Source organism: Dromaius novaehollandiae, chromosome 11 (assembly GCF_036370855.1).
Source record: "Dromaius novaehollandiae isolate bDroNov1 chromosome 11, bDroNov1.hap1, whole genome shotgun sequence".
Taxonomy (NCBI): Eukaryota; Metazoa; Chordata; class Aves; order Casuariiformes; family Dromaiidae; genus Dromaius; species Dromaius novaehollandiae.
In genome coordinates, this window is record NC_088108.1 from 25,752,206 (window position 1) to 25,769,444 (window position 17,239).

The 17,239-nt window shown below is 53.7% G+C and overlaps 1 protein-coding gene across 1 annotated transcript; it reads right to left on the reverse strand.

Annotated features, from left to right (window-relative positions):
* Positions 1-4,957: 4,957 nt before the first annotated feature.
* Positions 4,958-11,765, reverse strand: LOC112980852 (protein Wnt-11b-like). The gene is made up of 5 exons (XM_026096052.2): positions 11,692-11,765; positions 9,647-9,882; positions 8,358-8,635; positions 7,341-7,633; positions 4,958-6,194 (listed from the first exon to the last, which is right to left on the reverse strand). The coding sequence occupies exons 1-5, from the start codon at positions 11,763-11,765 to the stop codon at positions 6,020-6,022; spliced, it is 1,056 nt and encodes a 351-aa protein (XP_025951837.1). The 3' UTR covers positions 4,958-6,019.
* Between the last annotated feature and the right edge of the window lie 5,474 nt (positions 11,766-17,239).

The window sequence follows — 17,239 nt, forward strand, 5'->3', positions numbered from 1 at the left end:
AATATCTCTGAAATTAAAATAGGGATACGACAGATAAGAGTTAAAGCTGGACTTCTACAAACTGACATTGGTCCATAAGAAGTGCAGTAAAAATAACTGACCTAGCTGTGAAAAATTTATATGGTGCAACAGTAATGCAGGGTAGGCTTGAAGCAATTAACCTACAAGATTGAGTCAGTTTATCATCTGCTGTATTTGTTTTCTTCATATATACATGAGGAAGCTTGATAAAAAGTTAATCATAAAAAACAGAACAGCTGTGGGTTTAGATTCCTGTACGCTTTGTCCTGAACAGACCCCCAATGGTTTTACTATCCTGTCATCCTCTCTCTGTGTGACCATTTTGCTTCTGCCCAAAAATGCAGACACCAGTACTGTGAGATGTGTAAACAGTTTTACACATCATTATATGGTATTCCTGCATACCAGGCAGGAAGTGAAGAACAACACGCTGTCCAGCAGTGGGAAAATTAATTAATATAATTATTGGAAGCAGAATGGGGCCAGGAATCAACAGCCATTTGTTCTTCACTAGCACAAAACGCAATTACAGCTAGTTCCCTTTCAACAAAAAGGCAATGCCACTATAAATACAGCATCTTCTCCTTACACACAGATTAATTAAAAGTTACAATAAACCTATCAATCATCACCCCTTGTAACTAAGAGCCAAGATTTCAGCAGCACTTTTTTCCTAAGGATCAGAGCAAAAGAGACTGCTAGAGTGAACTCCTTCACCTTTGTGTTATCCAGAGATTCTCTGAGCAGTTCAGAGATCACCTTTCCCATAGGAAATCTCTGTTAAATCGTTAACAAGCATCTCCTCTCCTTTTGAGGCCTTCACCCCTCAGAGCAAACCAGAGCAGCAGTTCGCAGAGCTATAGGCTTGCTCTCCAAATAATTGCAAGCAGCCTGATGCTGGGGCATGGGGCTCCAGCCCAGCTTCCCTTCCCTGAGCATTGCGTGGGGGCCGTTTTCACCCAGATTTCCAGGGGCGGCACAGGACAGCGTTCAGACACACACTATCACTGCTCACCAGACATGAGCTAGACTGAGAGAGGAAGAAATCTGTGCAAGGCCCTGTTTCCTCTGAGACAGAGAAGGCCTTGCCCCTAAGAGCCAAGTGGGTCAGCTCACCTGTTGGCTGGTTGGAAGTTCATGAATTTCCTTGGTAGGAGTTAATCAGCCTTATTTTTATCTGTTGCTCCAATTGGTCAAGAATAGGTTTTACTTACAGAACAGGAACATGAAATAAGTAAGAGCTACTGACCAAAATCACCCACAATCTGCTGGTCTCCAGTCCCAGGATAACAAATTACAAGTACCCGCACATGTTGTTCTCCTACTGACTGAGGTCTGCTTGGCAGGACATGTTTTTCTGAGCTGCCCTTTCCAATTACAGAGCTAATGTTCTTAACACAAGGAAAAAATAAATGGTTCTTTGGCAGGCATAATTATCTAGCAAGCCCCTATTCACACCACAATGAGCCTCAAGCTGGGGACTACAGGAATAGTAGCTGTGATTAGTTCCACTGTGTGTGAAAAGGGGGAGTTCCCAGGCTTTTGACAGGAAGGTGATCAATCTTTTCCACTCTCCAGCTCTACCAAGTGTCTTGGTGTGGTAGGTTTTCAGCATGGAGTTAATGTCTAGGGATCATTCTCACCTCAGGTTCTGCAGTGTCCTTATATTTCCACCCATCATTTCCCAGACATGAAACATGCCCACATGCTTTGCATTATATAGGTAGTAAAACCAGGACTGCCACGGTGTATTCCATTTAATGCACATGTGCAGAACATCTGGCTTTGCACATCCAGGGGGTCTGTCCAGTGCTTCCGAGGAGCACCAGATACATTACAAGTACGTCCAGTTCTCCTGGAAGGTGTTCAAGCTTCTGCACGTGGCCCTACAGCACGGTACACGCAAATAACGCTCCAGCCAGGCTGAAGCATGCCTGGAAATTCCTTACTCTACCACACAGCACATGCACAGTGGTCACAGCTGACACAAACACAAGCTGAGAAAGTCCTCAAAGTCTGAGTGGACTGAGTTCCAGGGTTGGGAGGAGCATGTGTCTGGAAAAGCCCAGTTGTGTGGCAGCCCTAAGGCGGCTCAGAGGCCTAAGTCAGCCTCTGCTTTGGAGACGAGACTGTTCTGCACATCCTTCCCTACTTAACTCACCTTCTGACTGGCTTTGGAGGCAGTTTCTTCAGGAATGCACACAGGGAAGATGCTATTATTTAGTGATTCAACAATAAGGCCATGGCACCTTCTCTGCAATTTGAAAAGTCCTCCACGAGCAACCTCCAGTGCGCTACCCACACTATAAAGCAATGAGTTCAAACTAGGCCCTATTGCCCAGAAAACAAGTGAGAGGGAGAAAAATGAGCTGGTGAAAGGACACCAAGGTGCTTAGAAATGTAGCAGCCCTACTCTCTTCCCAGCCCCTCTGGCTGTGATACAGATACCACAACATGAAGTTGGCCTGTTCTGTCCCCGAGCCAGATGAGGGTTCATGAAGCAGAAGGTAATGACAGCAGTCTACCATACTCTGAAGAGGACTGATTGTGAAACTGAGGCAAAAGAAATGTTGGAGGGAACATCTGACAGGCTGCGAAGCCACAGCCATTACAGACATCTCAGTTACAGGGACAGTGCTACCTTCCTGGTCCAGATCTAATCAGGTCCTGAAGTGGTATCTACCAGAGCTTGAAACATTTGTGGTGGAACAGAAGCTATAAGAGGGTTGGAGAAAAAGCTTCCTGTACTGAATTCTCTGGCAGAAGGCATTGCACTGACTAGCACCGGAAGCCACTGAAGGGTGACATCCACATTCACGTTGTTCCCATCTTTTACCTCAGAGGGTTCTTGTGCCAGCCTGGGCAGAGGGAAAAGGGCTCCATGTTCCTCTGGCAATTTCCTACTGGTATTTCTGTCCAGGCAGGGTTAGAGATAGAAAATGCATTCTGTCAGATGGATCCCCTCAAGTGCACAGTTTATTCCTTCTGGCTCCATCATTAGTATTAATTGCCTTGTTCTGGCTCTTTGTCCCTGGGAGACTCTCCCAGTCTAGCAGATCTCACAAGCCCGGTAATTCCAGATGTGGGCCCAAGATTACAACACCTCCCACTCAAAACATTGTCATTTGACTGTCATCTCCCCACCACAGTCCTTCCTGTCAGCCTGACCCTTTGCATCCTTCAACTTATTAGTGCTTTCCAATTTCCTCCAAGACGTAAATGGAGCCCAACATCTTCACTGCCAAATGACCCCTCCAATCCTTTCTCAATTCTTCCCTGTTGGGCCTGCAGTCAAAATGCAAGAAGTGAGGGAAGGAGAGGACTCTGCATATTCAGCACTTGACCCTGCCTTTTCCCAGGCAGAAATTCAAATAGGACCTCTGTAGGAGAGGATCACACCTCCCCAGGGCATTCCTAGCTATTGTAGCTCTTCTCCTCTACCCCAGGCTATGTATGTTTGTAGTTACCAAATGCAAATCACATTTCCCACCCTCCTGGCCGAATCTCTCACTCTACAATATCCTTCCCCTGTTTTTTCTCACCAGCTCATTTTGCAATGCTCTGCAGAGTTCACAGCCCCTCCCAGTTTCACCTCCCTCTGATCTGGCAATGAACAGTGAGGTGGCTATAGAGAAGGTATTTAAGCAATCCTCCTAATTAAGTAGCTGCATCACCTCTCCACTTAGCCTGGTTCTAGATACAGGAACTTCACCCGTTTTGCAACCTAGCAGCTTGAAGACTCCCCTTTTTCTGAGGAATGTTGGTGACTAACTCCTAATTGCATTTTAAAAGAAAAACTTGAGAGATAGCTTTTTGGCCTCGCAGCTGTGACAGAGACCTTGCAGCTGTGGCTTTGCTGTCACTCTGGGAAGGCTATATGCCAGCAGCCTGATCAAGTCGATGGCACATTAACAACTGATAATGATAGTTAACTCACTTAGTTAACTATGTGAGCATATGCTTCACCCCTGAGCATTTCAACTTCCAGCTCCCAGGCTTGTCTCAAACCACCTTTGACTCTCAGCTCTTACTCACTCTTAATATAGAAACCTGGAGCACATTAAATGGAGGGGACAATTTACAATAAAAGCTTATGAATTGATTCCATGACCCAGCAGAGGCTATTAAGATGATTGAATGAATATGGAAATGAGTAATCTTACAGCTGGACGCAGGGCTGAACACAGTCAATTCCATTCAATGCAAACCACAAATAAAACAAGATGCATGCAAAGCCGCCAGAGTCCCTAGGTCACAGTGTGAACTGCAGGGAGTTGTCTTAGGATTTCAGTCACATTTACCTGTATTCCTCATGCTGTAGGTTTTCTGAGCACGTGTATTTAGACTCATCCTTTCTCTCCAAAGCCTGCATGAACTGGAATCATATTCCATGCAAAGACTTGGCCAGCTTCAGTGCTAGAATAAATCAGGGCAACAGAGGGAAGGAAAAGGTGCATCAGGCTCCCCATCCTGTGACTTCTGACTTCTTGCTGTTCACACGCAGTTAGTCCAGCCCACATTCACAAGGATCAGAAAATAAGCCCACACATCCTCAGTTTCCAGCTAACAAAACTAAACCCCAGAAGGCTGAATTCTTAGCTTGTTGGTCAGAGGCCCAAGGAAGTATTCCACAAGGTTTTCTGTATGTGCATGATAGCTGAGGCTGACTGGCAATAATTATAGGTTAAAGGCAAACCTGGACCAATGAGCAGCAAAAAGAGTAAAAATGTGTTAGAACAGAACCAGTTCTCTGCCATACGGGTTGTGGCACCACTGTGTGAGGGTGCAAAAACAGTGCTTCACTTCCCTTACAGCCTCATTTTCCCTGTGGCCAGCTGAATTCCAGAGTGGAGGAATGAGGCTGTCCTAGGAAACACGTAGGTCTGTCACCAGAAGAGATGCTGTAATATGTTTATTTAAGAAAACACACACCAGAATCCCACTTACATTAAATAAGCAAGTACAGAGACTAAAAGTTCATTCTTATTTCTCTAGGGCCCTGAAGTCATGTCCTCTCTCCAGGCCAGAGTGCCAGCACACCCAGTATTAAGAGGGGTGGTGATGGTGGGAATAAGCTGAATACCCTTGTGATCGCACAGAAGGGGTAGGAAGGACGAGTAAGCACACTTGTTGAATGGGCTTCCATCTCCAACACAAGTTCAGAGGGCAGAAACTACAGGGCTACCATGGTCATTTTCTTAATACAAGGTCAATGTGTGCAGTGTTGCCACACCAAGCTGCCTAGGCAGCCTTCAAGACCCCTCCTGTCCGTAGGCTTGTATGTTAGCATCAGTCACAGATGAAGTCTCTCATTACTGAGGAGCTATCTTCATGCAGATCTTGGAGAAGATTGATGAGTCTCCTGGAGCAATAATTGTTTCTCCCTGTATCCAAACATGGTCTTCATTTCAGATTCAGTGAAAGACACTGGACAAATATCTGCCCCCGAGGAGGAACATTTAGTGGTGCGGGGGTGAGCCCACAGCTGAAACCTGCCCCCCAGAGCAACTGCTCATGACCCCCTCACCCTAAGCAGCAGCTTTCTTCCCCTGCAACCTTCTCCCAGTGGGCAGCTCTTTACTCCCTTTCCCATCCATCACTCCTAGCTTTCAGGCCACTGTCAAAAACCTCCTGCAAAGAGACAATGGCAGCCCCCAGGGTCCCCATTCACCCCTGGAGAAAAGGGTCTGTGCATGCGAAGTGATAAATGGGTTGTCCCCAGCAGGAGACAGAGGGCTGGACACTCCTGATCAGCTACAGAAGGGCAGCCCTTTGTCTCGCTCTGGAGAGATGGAGGAAAGGTCGGCCTCGGGTTTTAGACTCCCCCTCATCACTTGGTTTGTGGTCTACCACGGTAATGCCAGAGTCCAGGCTTCCAGCACAGCCCCCCTCTTGCCATAGCTCAGAGCCTCCCTTGCGGTTGGCGTTCGGTCTCCAGATGCACGCTGAAGGGTACCAGCACAAGGAGTCCTCCCCTCCCGCCGTGAAGCCTCCCGCGTTATTTACAGACGTATCTCTCCACCATCCGCCGGCACTTCTTGCACACCACGTAGCAGCACCAGTGATACTTGCAGTGACACCTCTCCACCACCTCTTCAGTGTAGGTGTTGTAGCCACGGCCGCAGCACATCAGGTTGCAGCCGTCGCTGCCCACAGAGGTCTTGTTGCACTGCCTGCCAACGGGAGGACGTACAAGCGAGGATTCAGAGAACGTACGTGTCCACCCATTACGGTGGCAGAAGAGGGTTCAGGCCACAGCTGTCTGCCCTGGCTTCCTGCCGAAGATTTCTTGCCCATAGCAAGAGGCAGCAAGATACAGGGGGAAAGCAGGGGCTGCTTGTGGCACACTAACTGGAGTTGATTTCTGCTCATGTTACCATGACAGTGCAAACACTGTGCCAGCAGCTGTGACTGAGGATGGACACACACTGTATCATGCTGGTGCAGGAAATTCCAGTGGAGAAGGAAGGGAGGATGGCTAGGACCAGTTACTTCTGTTATTGCTAGATCTAACAGGGATTGCAAGTCACAGCCCTGAGGCAACCCTGGCTCAGCCTTCAGACGATGCTTCCCCACCCTTCTAGTCCAGCCCCGCCCCCCCCCCCCCCCCAAAAAAAAAAAAAACACACACAAATACACCCCAGAAAGAAGACCTCCGGGAAGCACCACAGACTCCAAGGACTGCTGAACCTTCCTCCCCTGGTTACAGGCATGCAGCACCCATAGGTTTTCAGGGCAGGGCGAGATTTTTCCTTCCTGACTCCACTCACTGAAATGGCCGGATCCTGTCCTGGAGCAGAGTGGAGGTGATGGACTATCAGTGCTAGACTCCCAATTGCCTCCGCTCACTCATAGCTCCATAAAAGCAACATCTGCCATCCTGCTCATGGGGCTTAAAATATGCAAAGGCTTCCCAGCAATCCCCGTGCTGTCCACATCCAACTGGCGACTGTCCATCCACATGACCTTCCTAGAGCCTGCTCTCAAACCCAACGGTGCAGGCACTCACAAATGGGCAGGTGTTAGTTTAGGCCACAGAAGGTGCCACATGAGACAACACAACGGAAAGGATGTTCTCCCTGCCCACGTCCTTGGTGGGTCTGCTCATAGTCTGCCTCTGCAGGTACAGGGGGCTACAGAACTTACTACAGCAGAAGTAAGAAGTGCTCCAGTCTGCATAAAGCTATGACAGTTGCATCCCTTTCCAAACTGCTGAGAGACTGCAGAGACTGTCCAGTGAGTATTTCTGGTTACACATACCTAACAGAAGCTCTCTATATTGGAGGCTGATTTATTACATATTTGTAGCAGTTTCTTACCTATCCTGTGTCCCCAGAGACCCCAGCTGGAGATTCACGGTGCAGTAGTCTGGAGAGTTGATTAGATAAACCAAATCGGTCTCTTTCACTGGCCTCACATCCATTTCTTTGGGTATCAGCTGCTTCCTGGGCCCCAGGAGCCGGTGGGTCACCTTGATAGCTGCCAGGTACTTGGATTTGAGGTCAGAGGCAATTTCACCCAGGTTTGATAGACCCTTCCAACAGGTCTTCACTGAACAGGAACCTGAAACACCATGGCATTTGCACTTGGTTTCCAAGGAGTCGCTCAGTACCTGCAGAAGACAGGAAAACAGATGAATTTACTTCTGCTTTCTCCTGGTACTCACCCTACTGATTTATTTACAAGAGCATCCACAGGAGGCTTTGAGAGATGAAAAAGCTCTGCTTTCTGCCACCTGAGGAACTTTTTACTGTTTGAAGGCAAAAGAAAACAATGCTATTGGGACAACAAGAGAATGCTTTCTTTGCAGTGAATATAATGGGGCAATCAAGGACTCAGCCCTTCTTCATTCCCCTGGTGATAAGAATGTAACCTTCGGGAAAATACCAGCTGGGATTTGCAGTGGGGCCAGACACTTCCCTAACTTACATGTGCTGGCCACAGAGATGGCCAAGTCCTCATCTGGGGAACACGACTGCATGAAAGCACGAAGGAATCTGCAGTTCTCAGCACAGCTGACAGCATTCCTTGAGCAGAGCAGCCACGAAGCAGGATGGGCCTCTGCTTTCCATTAGAAGGGCATAAAGAAGTAATGTGAAGTGGCAAGTATCTCCCTAGTTGTGTAAGGGATACAGGAATACACGTGTGTGTGCATCTGCAAACAGATGTAGCTCCATTTTAACAATTTAGTTGTTAAATTGTTGTTAAAGCTCCTCACTTTAAGGACAGCATCCCAACAGCCTGGCCGGAGTCTACAACCTTACATTAGGCTGCCGGCCATCCAAGGTGCATCATTATGTGCCCCGTTACAATCTGTGGCCAGTGACCATACCCACCTGTCGGCCCACGGCATTGTTATGCAGATTCATGGCCTTGACAGCTTGTGTTCTCAGCTTGCTGGATTTTAAGGGACTGTCAGCAAAAGCGGCGCCGAGCTGGAGGCCATAGCGCAGGTTGTCCCCGCAGCCACCCCATCGGAAGTCAGGCCCTGGGACCTCGGATGGGACAGATCCGCACGAACAGAGAGGGAGTTCTCCAGAGGCGCAGGCCTGAGCAATAGAGTGCGTGACAGCAGCCGCAGCAAGAGCGTGGACAAAGGCAGATTCCCTGGTTCCTGCAAAGGAAAGGGGGAAAATGTTGCACCCGCCTAAGCACACCAAGTCACAAACCTTGCAATGCAAAGGGGCTTCCCAGTGCCAGGCAAGTCACCCACGATCACTTCCATTTCTACCCGCTACCAACAGGTGCCTTTTGGAGAGGTCTCAGCACAAAAGCAACTGCACTTCCCCGCACACAGTGGGGACAGGGAAAATGTGACTCGTTAGGGCTGACGCTCGGATACGCTGGGCTGCAGCACGCCATGGCTAGCGCTGCTCAGCCTCAGAAGTCCTTACAAGGCACAACACTGTATGCATGTCCTGCACTGCTTTCCACAGCACTTGTCCCACCAGCATGGATCTTAAGTCCCTGCACCTCTGAAGTCCCCCCAGCACTTCACAGATTTGCTGTGTAAGTCAGCACCAGGCATTTTCTGTTTCCTTTCTCTTTCCCATCTGACTCGATCCGACTTAGCCACCTTCATACCTCTGCAATAAACCCCACCGTATCAGCCTTATGCTCTTTGAGAGACTTTTTCATGTCTTCAATACTGCCTATCCCTGGTAAACACTGCTACATGCCACTGAAGACAGACTCAGGAGAATATTTTCAACGCAAATGCTACTTGCTTTCTTGCAACAAGATAAAGCTTAGGCTTACCACATTTTTCTTGTGCTCCGTATTTTTAACCTGTGCCCTCTATTACATTATCCGCCCACTATATAACCTCTGTTTCCGCTGGATTAGAGCTCTTCCCCCTTTTTCAGGGCCTCTAGCAATTGGTTTTGCCTGAAATCAGAGTTAGTCTGTCCCATCCTGACAGAGCTTCAGCCAGCCCTCTGCAGCATGCTCCGGTCAGGCCCTGAGCTAAGCTGCGTGGGATTAACACCAGCCTAACAGCAGCAAGTTTCTCCAATGAATCTGATGCCCATCAAACGAACAAGCTGTTTGTTAAAGCGCTATTTGCCCCAAAAGCTATGAGAAGCAGAAAGACAGGCACGAAAGCACCAGACAAAGCCTCCTTTACCTTTTAGCAGGTCCGGACCGAAGGCGGGGGCACGCTGGACGGAGGAGCAGTTCCACCGCATGTCCGCGAAGGCTTTCTGGCAGGCGCCCTTGGTCGCGGCGGCGGCCCGGACGATGCTGTGCATGACCTCCAGGTTCCTCCGGCACATGGGCAGCTGCTCGGGCACCGTGCCCGCGAGCAGCCGGCAGTGCTGCGTTTCGTTCCAGGCCACCCGGCCGCCGCTCTCCGTCAGCCCGCTGCGGGGAGGGGGGCCAGGCGTGAGGGGGGGGCACACGGACACCCCCTCCGAGGGACGGGGGAGAGCCGGGGACCGAGGGGACCCGGCTGTGCCCCAGTTAGGGCTGGTCTGGCCCCGAGGGGGCAGCCGTGGCGGGGAGCCATGAGGGGAGCTGCTCGGAGGGGGAGGCAGCCATAGGGCAGGGAAGGGGGCCATGAGGGGAGCCCCGAGGGGGAGAGCCCTGATGGGGGGCGGCTGTGAGGGGGGAGAGCCCTGATGGGGGGGGTCACGAGGGGGGAGTCCACTGGGGGTCCCTGAGGGGAGCTGTGAGGGGGTCAACCCCTGGGGGGGGTCAGAGCCCTGATGGGGGGAAGAAAGAGCCCTGGGGGTCCCTCATGGGCGCTGTGAGGGGGCAGAGCCCTGGGGGGGGGGGAGTCCACTGGGGGTCCCTGAGGGGAGCTGTGAGGGGGTCGACCCCTGGGGGGGGGTCAGAGCCCTGATGGGGGGAGGGAAGAGCCCTGGGGGTCCCTCATGGGAGCTGTGAGGGGGCAGAGCCCTGGGGGGGAGCCCTGGGGGGGGGAGTCCACTGGGGGTCGAGCCCTGGGGGGGGGGGGCAGAGCCCTGGGGGGGGAGTCCACTGGGGGTCGAGTCCTGGGGGGGGGGGGGCAGAGCCCTGGGGGGGGAGTCCACTGGGGGTCGAGCCCTGGGGGGGGGGGGCAGAGCCCTGGGGGGGGAGTCCACTGGGGGTCGAGTCCTGGGGGGGGGGGCAGAGCCCTGGGGGGGGGGAGTCCACTGGGGGTCAAGCCCTGGGGGGGGGGAAGTCCACTGGGGGTCAAGCCCTGGGGGGGGGGGGAAGTCCACTGGGGGTCAAGCCCTGGGGGGGGGGGGAAGTCCACTGGGGGTCAAGCCCTGGGGGGGGGGGGGCAGAGGGGGCAGAGCCCTGGGGGGGGAGTCCACTGGGGGTCGAGCCCTGGGGGGGGCAGAGCCCTGGGGGGGGGGGGGGGAGTCCACTGGGGGTCGAGCCCTGGTGGGGGGGGGCAGAGCCCTGGGGGGGGGGGAGTCCACTGGGGGTCGAGCCCTGGGGGGGGGGGGGGGGGCAGAGCCCTGGGGGGGGAGTCCACTGGGGGTCGAGCCCTGGGGGGGGGGGGGCAGAGCCCTGGGGGGGGAGTCCACTGGGGGTCGAGTCCTGGGGGGGGGGCAGAGCCCTGGGGGGGGGGAGTCCACTGGGGGTCAAGCCCTGGGGGGGGGGGGGAAGTCCACTGGGGGTCAAGCCCTGGGGGGGGGGGGGAAGTCCACTGGGGGTCAAGCCCTGGGGGGGGGGGGGCAGAGGGGGCAGAGCCCTGGGGGGGGAGTCCACTGGGGGTCGAGCCCTGGGGGGGGCAGAGCCCTGGGGGGGGGGGGGGGAGTCCACTGGGGGTCGAGCCCTGGTGGGGGGGGGCAGAGCCCTGGGGGGGGGGGGAGTCCACTGGGGGTCGAGCCCTGGGGGGGGGGGGGGGGCAGAGCCCTGGGGGGGGAGTCCACTGGGGGTCGAGCCCTGGGGGGGGGGGGGCAGAGCCCTGGGGGGGGAGTCCACTGGGGGTCGAGCCCTGGGGGGGGGCAGAGCCCTGGGGGGGGGGAGTCCACTGGGGGTCGAGCCCTGGGGGGGGGCAGAGCCCTGGGGGGGGGGGAAGAGCCCTGGGGGTCCCTGATGGGAGCTGTGAGGGGGCAGAGCCCTGGGGGGGGGGGCAGCCCCAAAGAGGAGCCGCGAGTGGGGGTGGGGGGGCAGAGGGGGCTCTGCCCGCCGCAGGGCGCCCAGGACCCGCGTCCCCCCCCCGGCCCCGCTACTCACAGCCACCGGATGGCCGCCGAGAGGCCCAGCTGGCAGAGCAGCGCGGCGGCGGCGGGCACGGCGGGGCGGCCCATGGCTGGAGCTGGGGCCGGGGCCGGGGCCGCCCCCTTTTATAGCCCGCGGGCGCCGGGCTCCTTCCCCCCCCGGGGAGGGGAACAAAGGCGGTTTCGGGGCCATTCGCGGCTCCCGGCCGCGGGCCGAGCGCCTTAGGGCCGTCGGGGCGCCGAGCCGGCCCCCTCCCTGCAGATGCCCCGGGAACCGCGGCCTAACGGGCGGTTAAACCCGGCCTTAGTCGCGATTGCTCCCCAAACAGCATCAGGGGCAGTCGCTCCCCTAAGGGCCCAGCACCACCGTCGGGGCACGAAGCAGCAGGCGTCCGCCCGGAGCCGTCCGGGCTACGCTACGCGGCAGTTGTCCCCACGGAGTCCTCGCCTGCCACATGCCCCCCCAGCATGGCAGGGCGAGCTGGTCGCAGCGGCCCCCGGCACGGCCGTACCCGGCACCTCCTGCGTGTAGGGAGCATCGCCTTTCGCATCCCCTCTGCAAGAGGGAGGTGGCTGCACCGCAAAGCCAGGCACATCTCTCTGCTCTGCAGATGGGAACTCATCCACGCGGCTGGCTGGCCGGAGCCAGAAGGCGCTGACATAAGTAGGGGACGCAAGGGGCTGGCAAGGGCTGCTCTGATTTCCTGGCTTTTTCTCACTTTCTTTGCAGGAAGCTTTAAACGTTCATTTTCCGCGACCCAGGTAAAGTGAGAGTCCCGGCCATCTGCCCCCTCAGCCCCACGACGAGAGCGGGCTCTCCAACCCCAAGCAGGGCTCCAGACGCAGCCGACCCCCGTGGAGAATGGGCAAAGCCGGCCAGACGTGGAGGTTTCTCCCGCATCTGGGATCCCCCGTGACTCCACGAGTCAAATGCTGTTCTGGGACTGAAGCTGATTGAATGTGGGGAAATCCTGCCCCCGGACATCTCCTTCCCGGCTTCAGCCCTATCCCCCTCTTTTAGCAGACAAACCATGTTATTGACCTACTGTCTCAGTCGGGACATTAGCAGCTGCTAATAGGTTTCATAACTGTCTGAGGGCCAAACTGCAGAGAACTGGGGTGAGCAGAGGAGGACACGGAGGGCTCTCAGCATGCAGCCAGCAAGCACATTTCAAAGTAATCCTGTTAAAATTTCTCCCTCCTGCGGGAAGGTGATGGGCTGCAAAGCAACTTCTCCCTCCTCTGCACTCCCCTGTAAAGCTTTGCACATACAAACCCGAGAAACAGCCCTAAAACTAATTAATTGGTTAAACCATTAGAAATTAATGTGCTCAAAGCAGGAACTAACTCAGCATGGTGCTGTCTTAAGCTTGCAAGCACTGCGAACCCCTGGTCCATGATTGACACCGTTTTTTCTGTTGCCTCCAGCCTTCTCAAAGTGTGTGTGTGGGGGGGGGGGGGCAGAAGGGACACCTAAAGGACTTTGACTTGACTATGTCACTGGGCTTTCCAGACCAGGACCAGTGCCTTGGTCTGTACTGCTAATTCCTTACCCAAAAGTCCTGAACACAGCAGGACCAGGTTCCTCAGCACGTTGCCTGTCCAGGCCAAGAAAATCAGCTTAAAATCCATCACTTATCTCGCAGACAGCCCAAGGAAAGGAGGTGGCACAGCACAGCACAGCAGTGCCCAAAGGGGAGTTTGCCTGGTGGGTCACTCATGTCGGTGAGCCAGCAGTGGGCTGCAGAAGTGCCTGTGTCATTACAGGGACGAGCTTATAGGTGGCAAAAGTGATACAGCAGGGAAAACAGTGCCTCCTTCAACATAAGCTGCCTTGATGTGACGTTTTCATGGCTTGCACGTGCTCACCTGAGTTGTTTTTTCTGGAGGGGAGACAAGGCCTCAGTGAATCTTTCCCTTCAGAAAGTGGAAAACCAGAAGTGACACCTTGCTGCTGTGGAGAGCTTCAGGAATCAGGTAGCCTGATGTCTTCCCGCAGCTGGAGATGACACTGGATAGAGAAATCCGGCTGACCACTTTTCTGAGGCATGCCCGGGGCTGTGGTTTGGCCTAGCAACATCCCAGGAAAGACTTGCAGCAGAGCTTGCTGGCCGTGGGCACTCTCTTTTGGAAAAGGTTGCTTCCTCATGTTTTCCTAAACCACTGTGCTGTCCCCTGAAAGTGGCACCAGTTCTGACCATGTAGTGGGAGGTTTTCTCCATGCTCAAGCTACGCATCTTGAAATGCCCGTGGTGGATCTGTTTGATGTCCCAGCACAAACCATGTTTGAGCAGAGGGACTTCCACTGCGTCCTGTCAGCTGTGCTTGAACCCGTGTTCTTGTGAAATCAAACCGATCTATTTTGGAAATAGCCAGAGGTCTAAGATCTCTACCTGGGGCTTTCACTCCTTCCCTTGCTGTGTAACTTCCCTCCTAACTGGAGGGGGCTTTCCCTTCACAGGACGTAATTAAGTGTTTTGTTAGTACCCCCCGCCCCCGACCTCCCTTTGACTTACTATCATGTGAACTAAAACTATGAAACACAGCTTGAATTTTTGACCTTCCCAAGCTGCTCCCCTGGGATGAGAAGGCCAAGGTGCATTGTGCCTGAGCAATGGCCCGTGAGGAAGGGTCCTACTCGGAAAGGCTGAGGACACTCCCAAATCTCAGGCAGAGGCACAAGGGGCTTAATTAAAAGACAGCAAGAAAAGAAAGAAAGAAACACTATATTATGGCTCTCTGCAATCAGCTGATTCTGGTCCCATTAACCCCCCTGCTCCTGGCCTCTCCTTGAGGACTGTGTGTTGACACCTAAGGGCTCTAAGGTTATAGCAAGCTCTTGCAAACTGAGGAATGATTTTTCAGCAGAGGGAGAAAAGACCACAGCTGGGAGTAGGAAAGATAAAGGAAAAAAGTAAATCCAGCGAGCTGTTCTACAAAGCGCGCAGCTTGGATGCCTCTGCAGAGATCACGTGGAGGCCAGCAAGTACAATCCACTCCAATTTCTGCCTCAGTCGTCCAAGCAGGAAGCCTGTTCCAGCTCCAGATGTGACACTGCCTCTGTTTCCACTGGTCCCTGCTGGAGAGAACAAGGAGTAACCCAGGTCGATATTCCCTAAACAACAAACCCCATGTTTTAGTTTCTGTCTCCAAAATGAGGACTAATCTGATCAAAATAACAACAATCTGCCTATTTTTACAGTATAAGATGAAACAAGAAAGCAATGAGCACTACTTCTCCTGCAGCATGTGCTGCTGCCAACCACTACAGACTGGGCACCAGGTATGTAAGTGTCCTCCAGCACCTCTGGGGCAGCAGGGCTGGTCCTCCCCCTCTGCTGCTCCCTCCAGCCCCAGTTATTGCCCAGGGGAGAGAAGGGGCAGGAGGGATAGAGGGCAAGTCAGACCCGCTGGCTGCGGCTATCAGCCAGCCCTGCTTGTGATCCCCTGCTGCAGGGTGAGTAACCTACAACCTGCCTGGGGGTCAAGCATCTGGGCTGACTTCATCCGCAGGTGCGATGTGGTCTGCTGGCGGTGCACCCAGCTCCAGGGGAAGGGAGTTCAGCAGCAACGGCAATGCCCAGGAAAGCCTGCAAGAAGCAGACAAGCAACCATCAGGACTTGCTGTGCTCTTTCTATCCGAGCAGCCTCTAGAGAAGCTTTCTCTTTCTCTCTGATTCCTATGGGCTGAGACACATTTCGGGCACCTGACCATTTCCACAGTGCAATTTACATTTTTTTGTCACCGTTAGGTGGTAGCTGTGAAATGACCCTCACTTGAGAGACCTGCCCTTGGCCTTGGAGTACGTGTGATGAGATCCAGAAACTGATTTGAGACAGAAGTGTCTACAAGGGGTTAGGGCTGTGTCTTGCCAGGGGGGTGGGGGTCAGAAGTGACGGGGCAGGGTCTCACCAGTATCCAGCTCACATACCCGGTATGATCTGCCGGAAAGACCCACCTCCCACGCTGATCCTGAGCCTCAGTGCACCTTGGCAAGGGTCACATATCAGCTCAGCACTGTAGGGCAGAAGACAAGTTTCTTAGTTTGCTGCAAGCCCCCAGATCTTCAGCCCAGCTCGGTTGCTCCCTTCGGCAGCCCAACATCTCCTCCAGCCATCCCTGCTATTTAAGGAAGCTGAATGCTTTTTTCCCATGTAGGATCAAACTCTCTCTGGGCCATTTGCTCCATTCCCAGATGGCATCTGGCAGAGATGAACCTGATGTGCGACCCTGGTCCTCTTCTCCTGAGAGCTCTGAAATGATAAATAATCTCTGTTAACTCCCTGACATGATGGATACTGAGGGCTGAGGCAGAAAAGTCCTATGAAGCACCTGTCACTGGGGGCCAGATGCTGGTACTGTGTGGGACAGGGTGACGGCACTGCCGTGTCTGGTGCCCTATCGCATCACCACCAGCTTCGTATCCCCAGGCCCTGGGGTAAAGCTGTGCCTGCTGGGGTTCTCGGCTATGAAGTTATTCGTGAGAAACTCAAGTTAAACCAGTTTCACCACCATGACATAGTTCAGCTTTCATCTTTCTTTACTCAGTTCTGTCCTGCTAGTACTTACTGTGCTCTGGAAGTCCCTGATATTTTTTGCCATCTCACCTTCCCAGTATGGCTTTTGCAGATCCTTCTCTTACCTTGACCAGAGATCAGATATGGTGTCCACACTTCTCCCTCATAATGGCCCATATGATCCTTTCACTCCAGCCCATAAGATTTTGATGTTATGAAATCATACTTTCCGTAAGTTCCTTTTTTCAGCCTTTGGAAATGGGGAAATGCCTTGGGCTCAGAGGGGGACATTAAGGGAAAATCTCAACAGCCCTTGGAGGGATTAGGAGTTTTCTGACCAGGAAGAGTAGATTTTGTCCGTGTTAGCAAGTGCTTGGGTGCTTTTCTGCCCATCATGTGCTCAGTCCGTGTTTCACCAAGCATGTGCAAGCCAGGAATTGCCAAGCAAAGGCGAGCTGGCACTGGCCTTCTCAGACATGGGCTGCCACATTTCCTCTCCCGGCAGGCCGCTCTGCCAAACTCGGCCGGAGATGTGCGGGAAGTCCAGCGGCTTGCAGTCCCTCCTGGTTGCAGACACGCGGCCCTGGATTTCTCCGTACACGTGTACCCTGCATCCAGCCTGCCAGGAAGAGCTTCTTCACTTGTTGTTTTTCTAACTTCTCCCAATGCCACAGCTTTGCTAAGGGAGCTGGTGGCGGAGACCCTGGTCTAACGACGAGGCTAACCCTGCTCTGAAGAGGTCCCCATGCCACTGGTGTTTCAGTTACGCTACGACTCCCACCGATGCCAGCACAGCAAGAGCTGCATCCCTGAGAGGAACAGTGGGATGCTGCGGGACAGGGAGGTCCCAGCAGGAACACGGGCTGCCAGAGGAGCTAATCCTCCTTGCATGATTCCTAGTGTTATCTCATTAGCTGCCTGGAACAGCCCCACACAGTCCGAGGAAAAGTGGCCATCAGCACAATTACACCCTATTACAGAGGATTTCAGACAAGAAGGTCAGGGAGGCCAGCAGGCCCCTAATCCCTCCTGAGTGATACACAAAG

What these genes read in the sequence shown, in the direction of transcription:
- LOC112980852 (XM_026096052.2), bottom strand. Translation starts at nt 11,765, where the DNA reads ATGGGCCGCCCCGCCGTGCCCGCCGCCGCCGCGCTGCTCTGCCAGCTG. An exon ending in CGGTCCGGACCTGCTAAAAG is followed by an intron (nt 8,636 to 9,646) that starts GTAAAGGAGGCT and finishes TTTCCTTTGCAG; the next exon opens with GAACCAGGGAATCTGCCTTT. An exon ending in TCTCTGGGGACACAGGATAG is followed by an intron (nt 6,195 to 7,340) that starts GTAAGAAACTGC and finishes TCCCGTTGGCAG; the next exon opens with GCAGTGCAACAAGACCTCTG.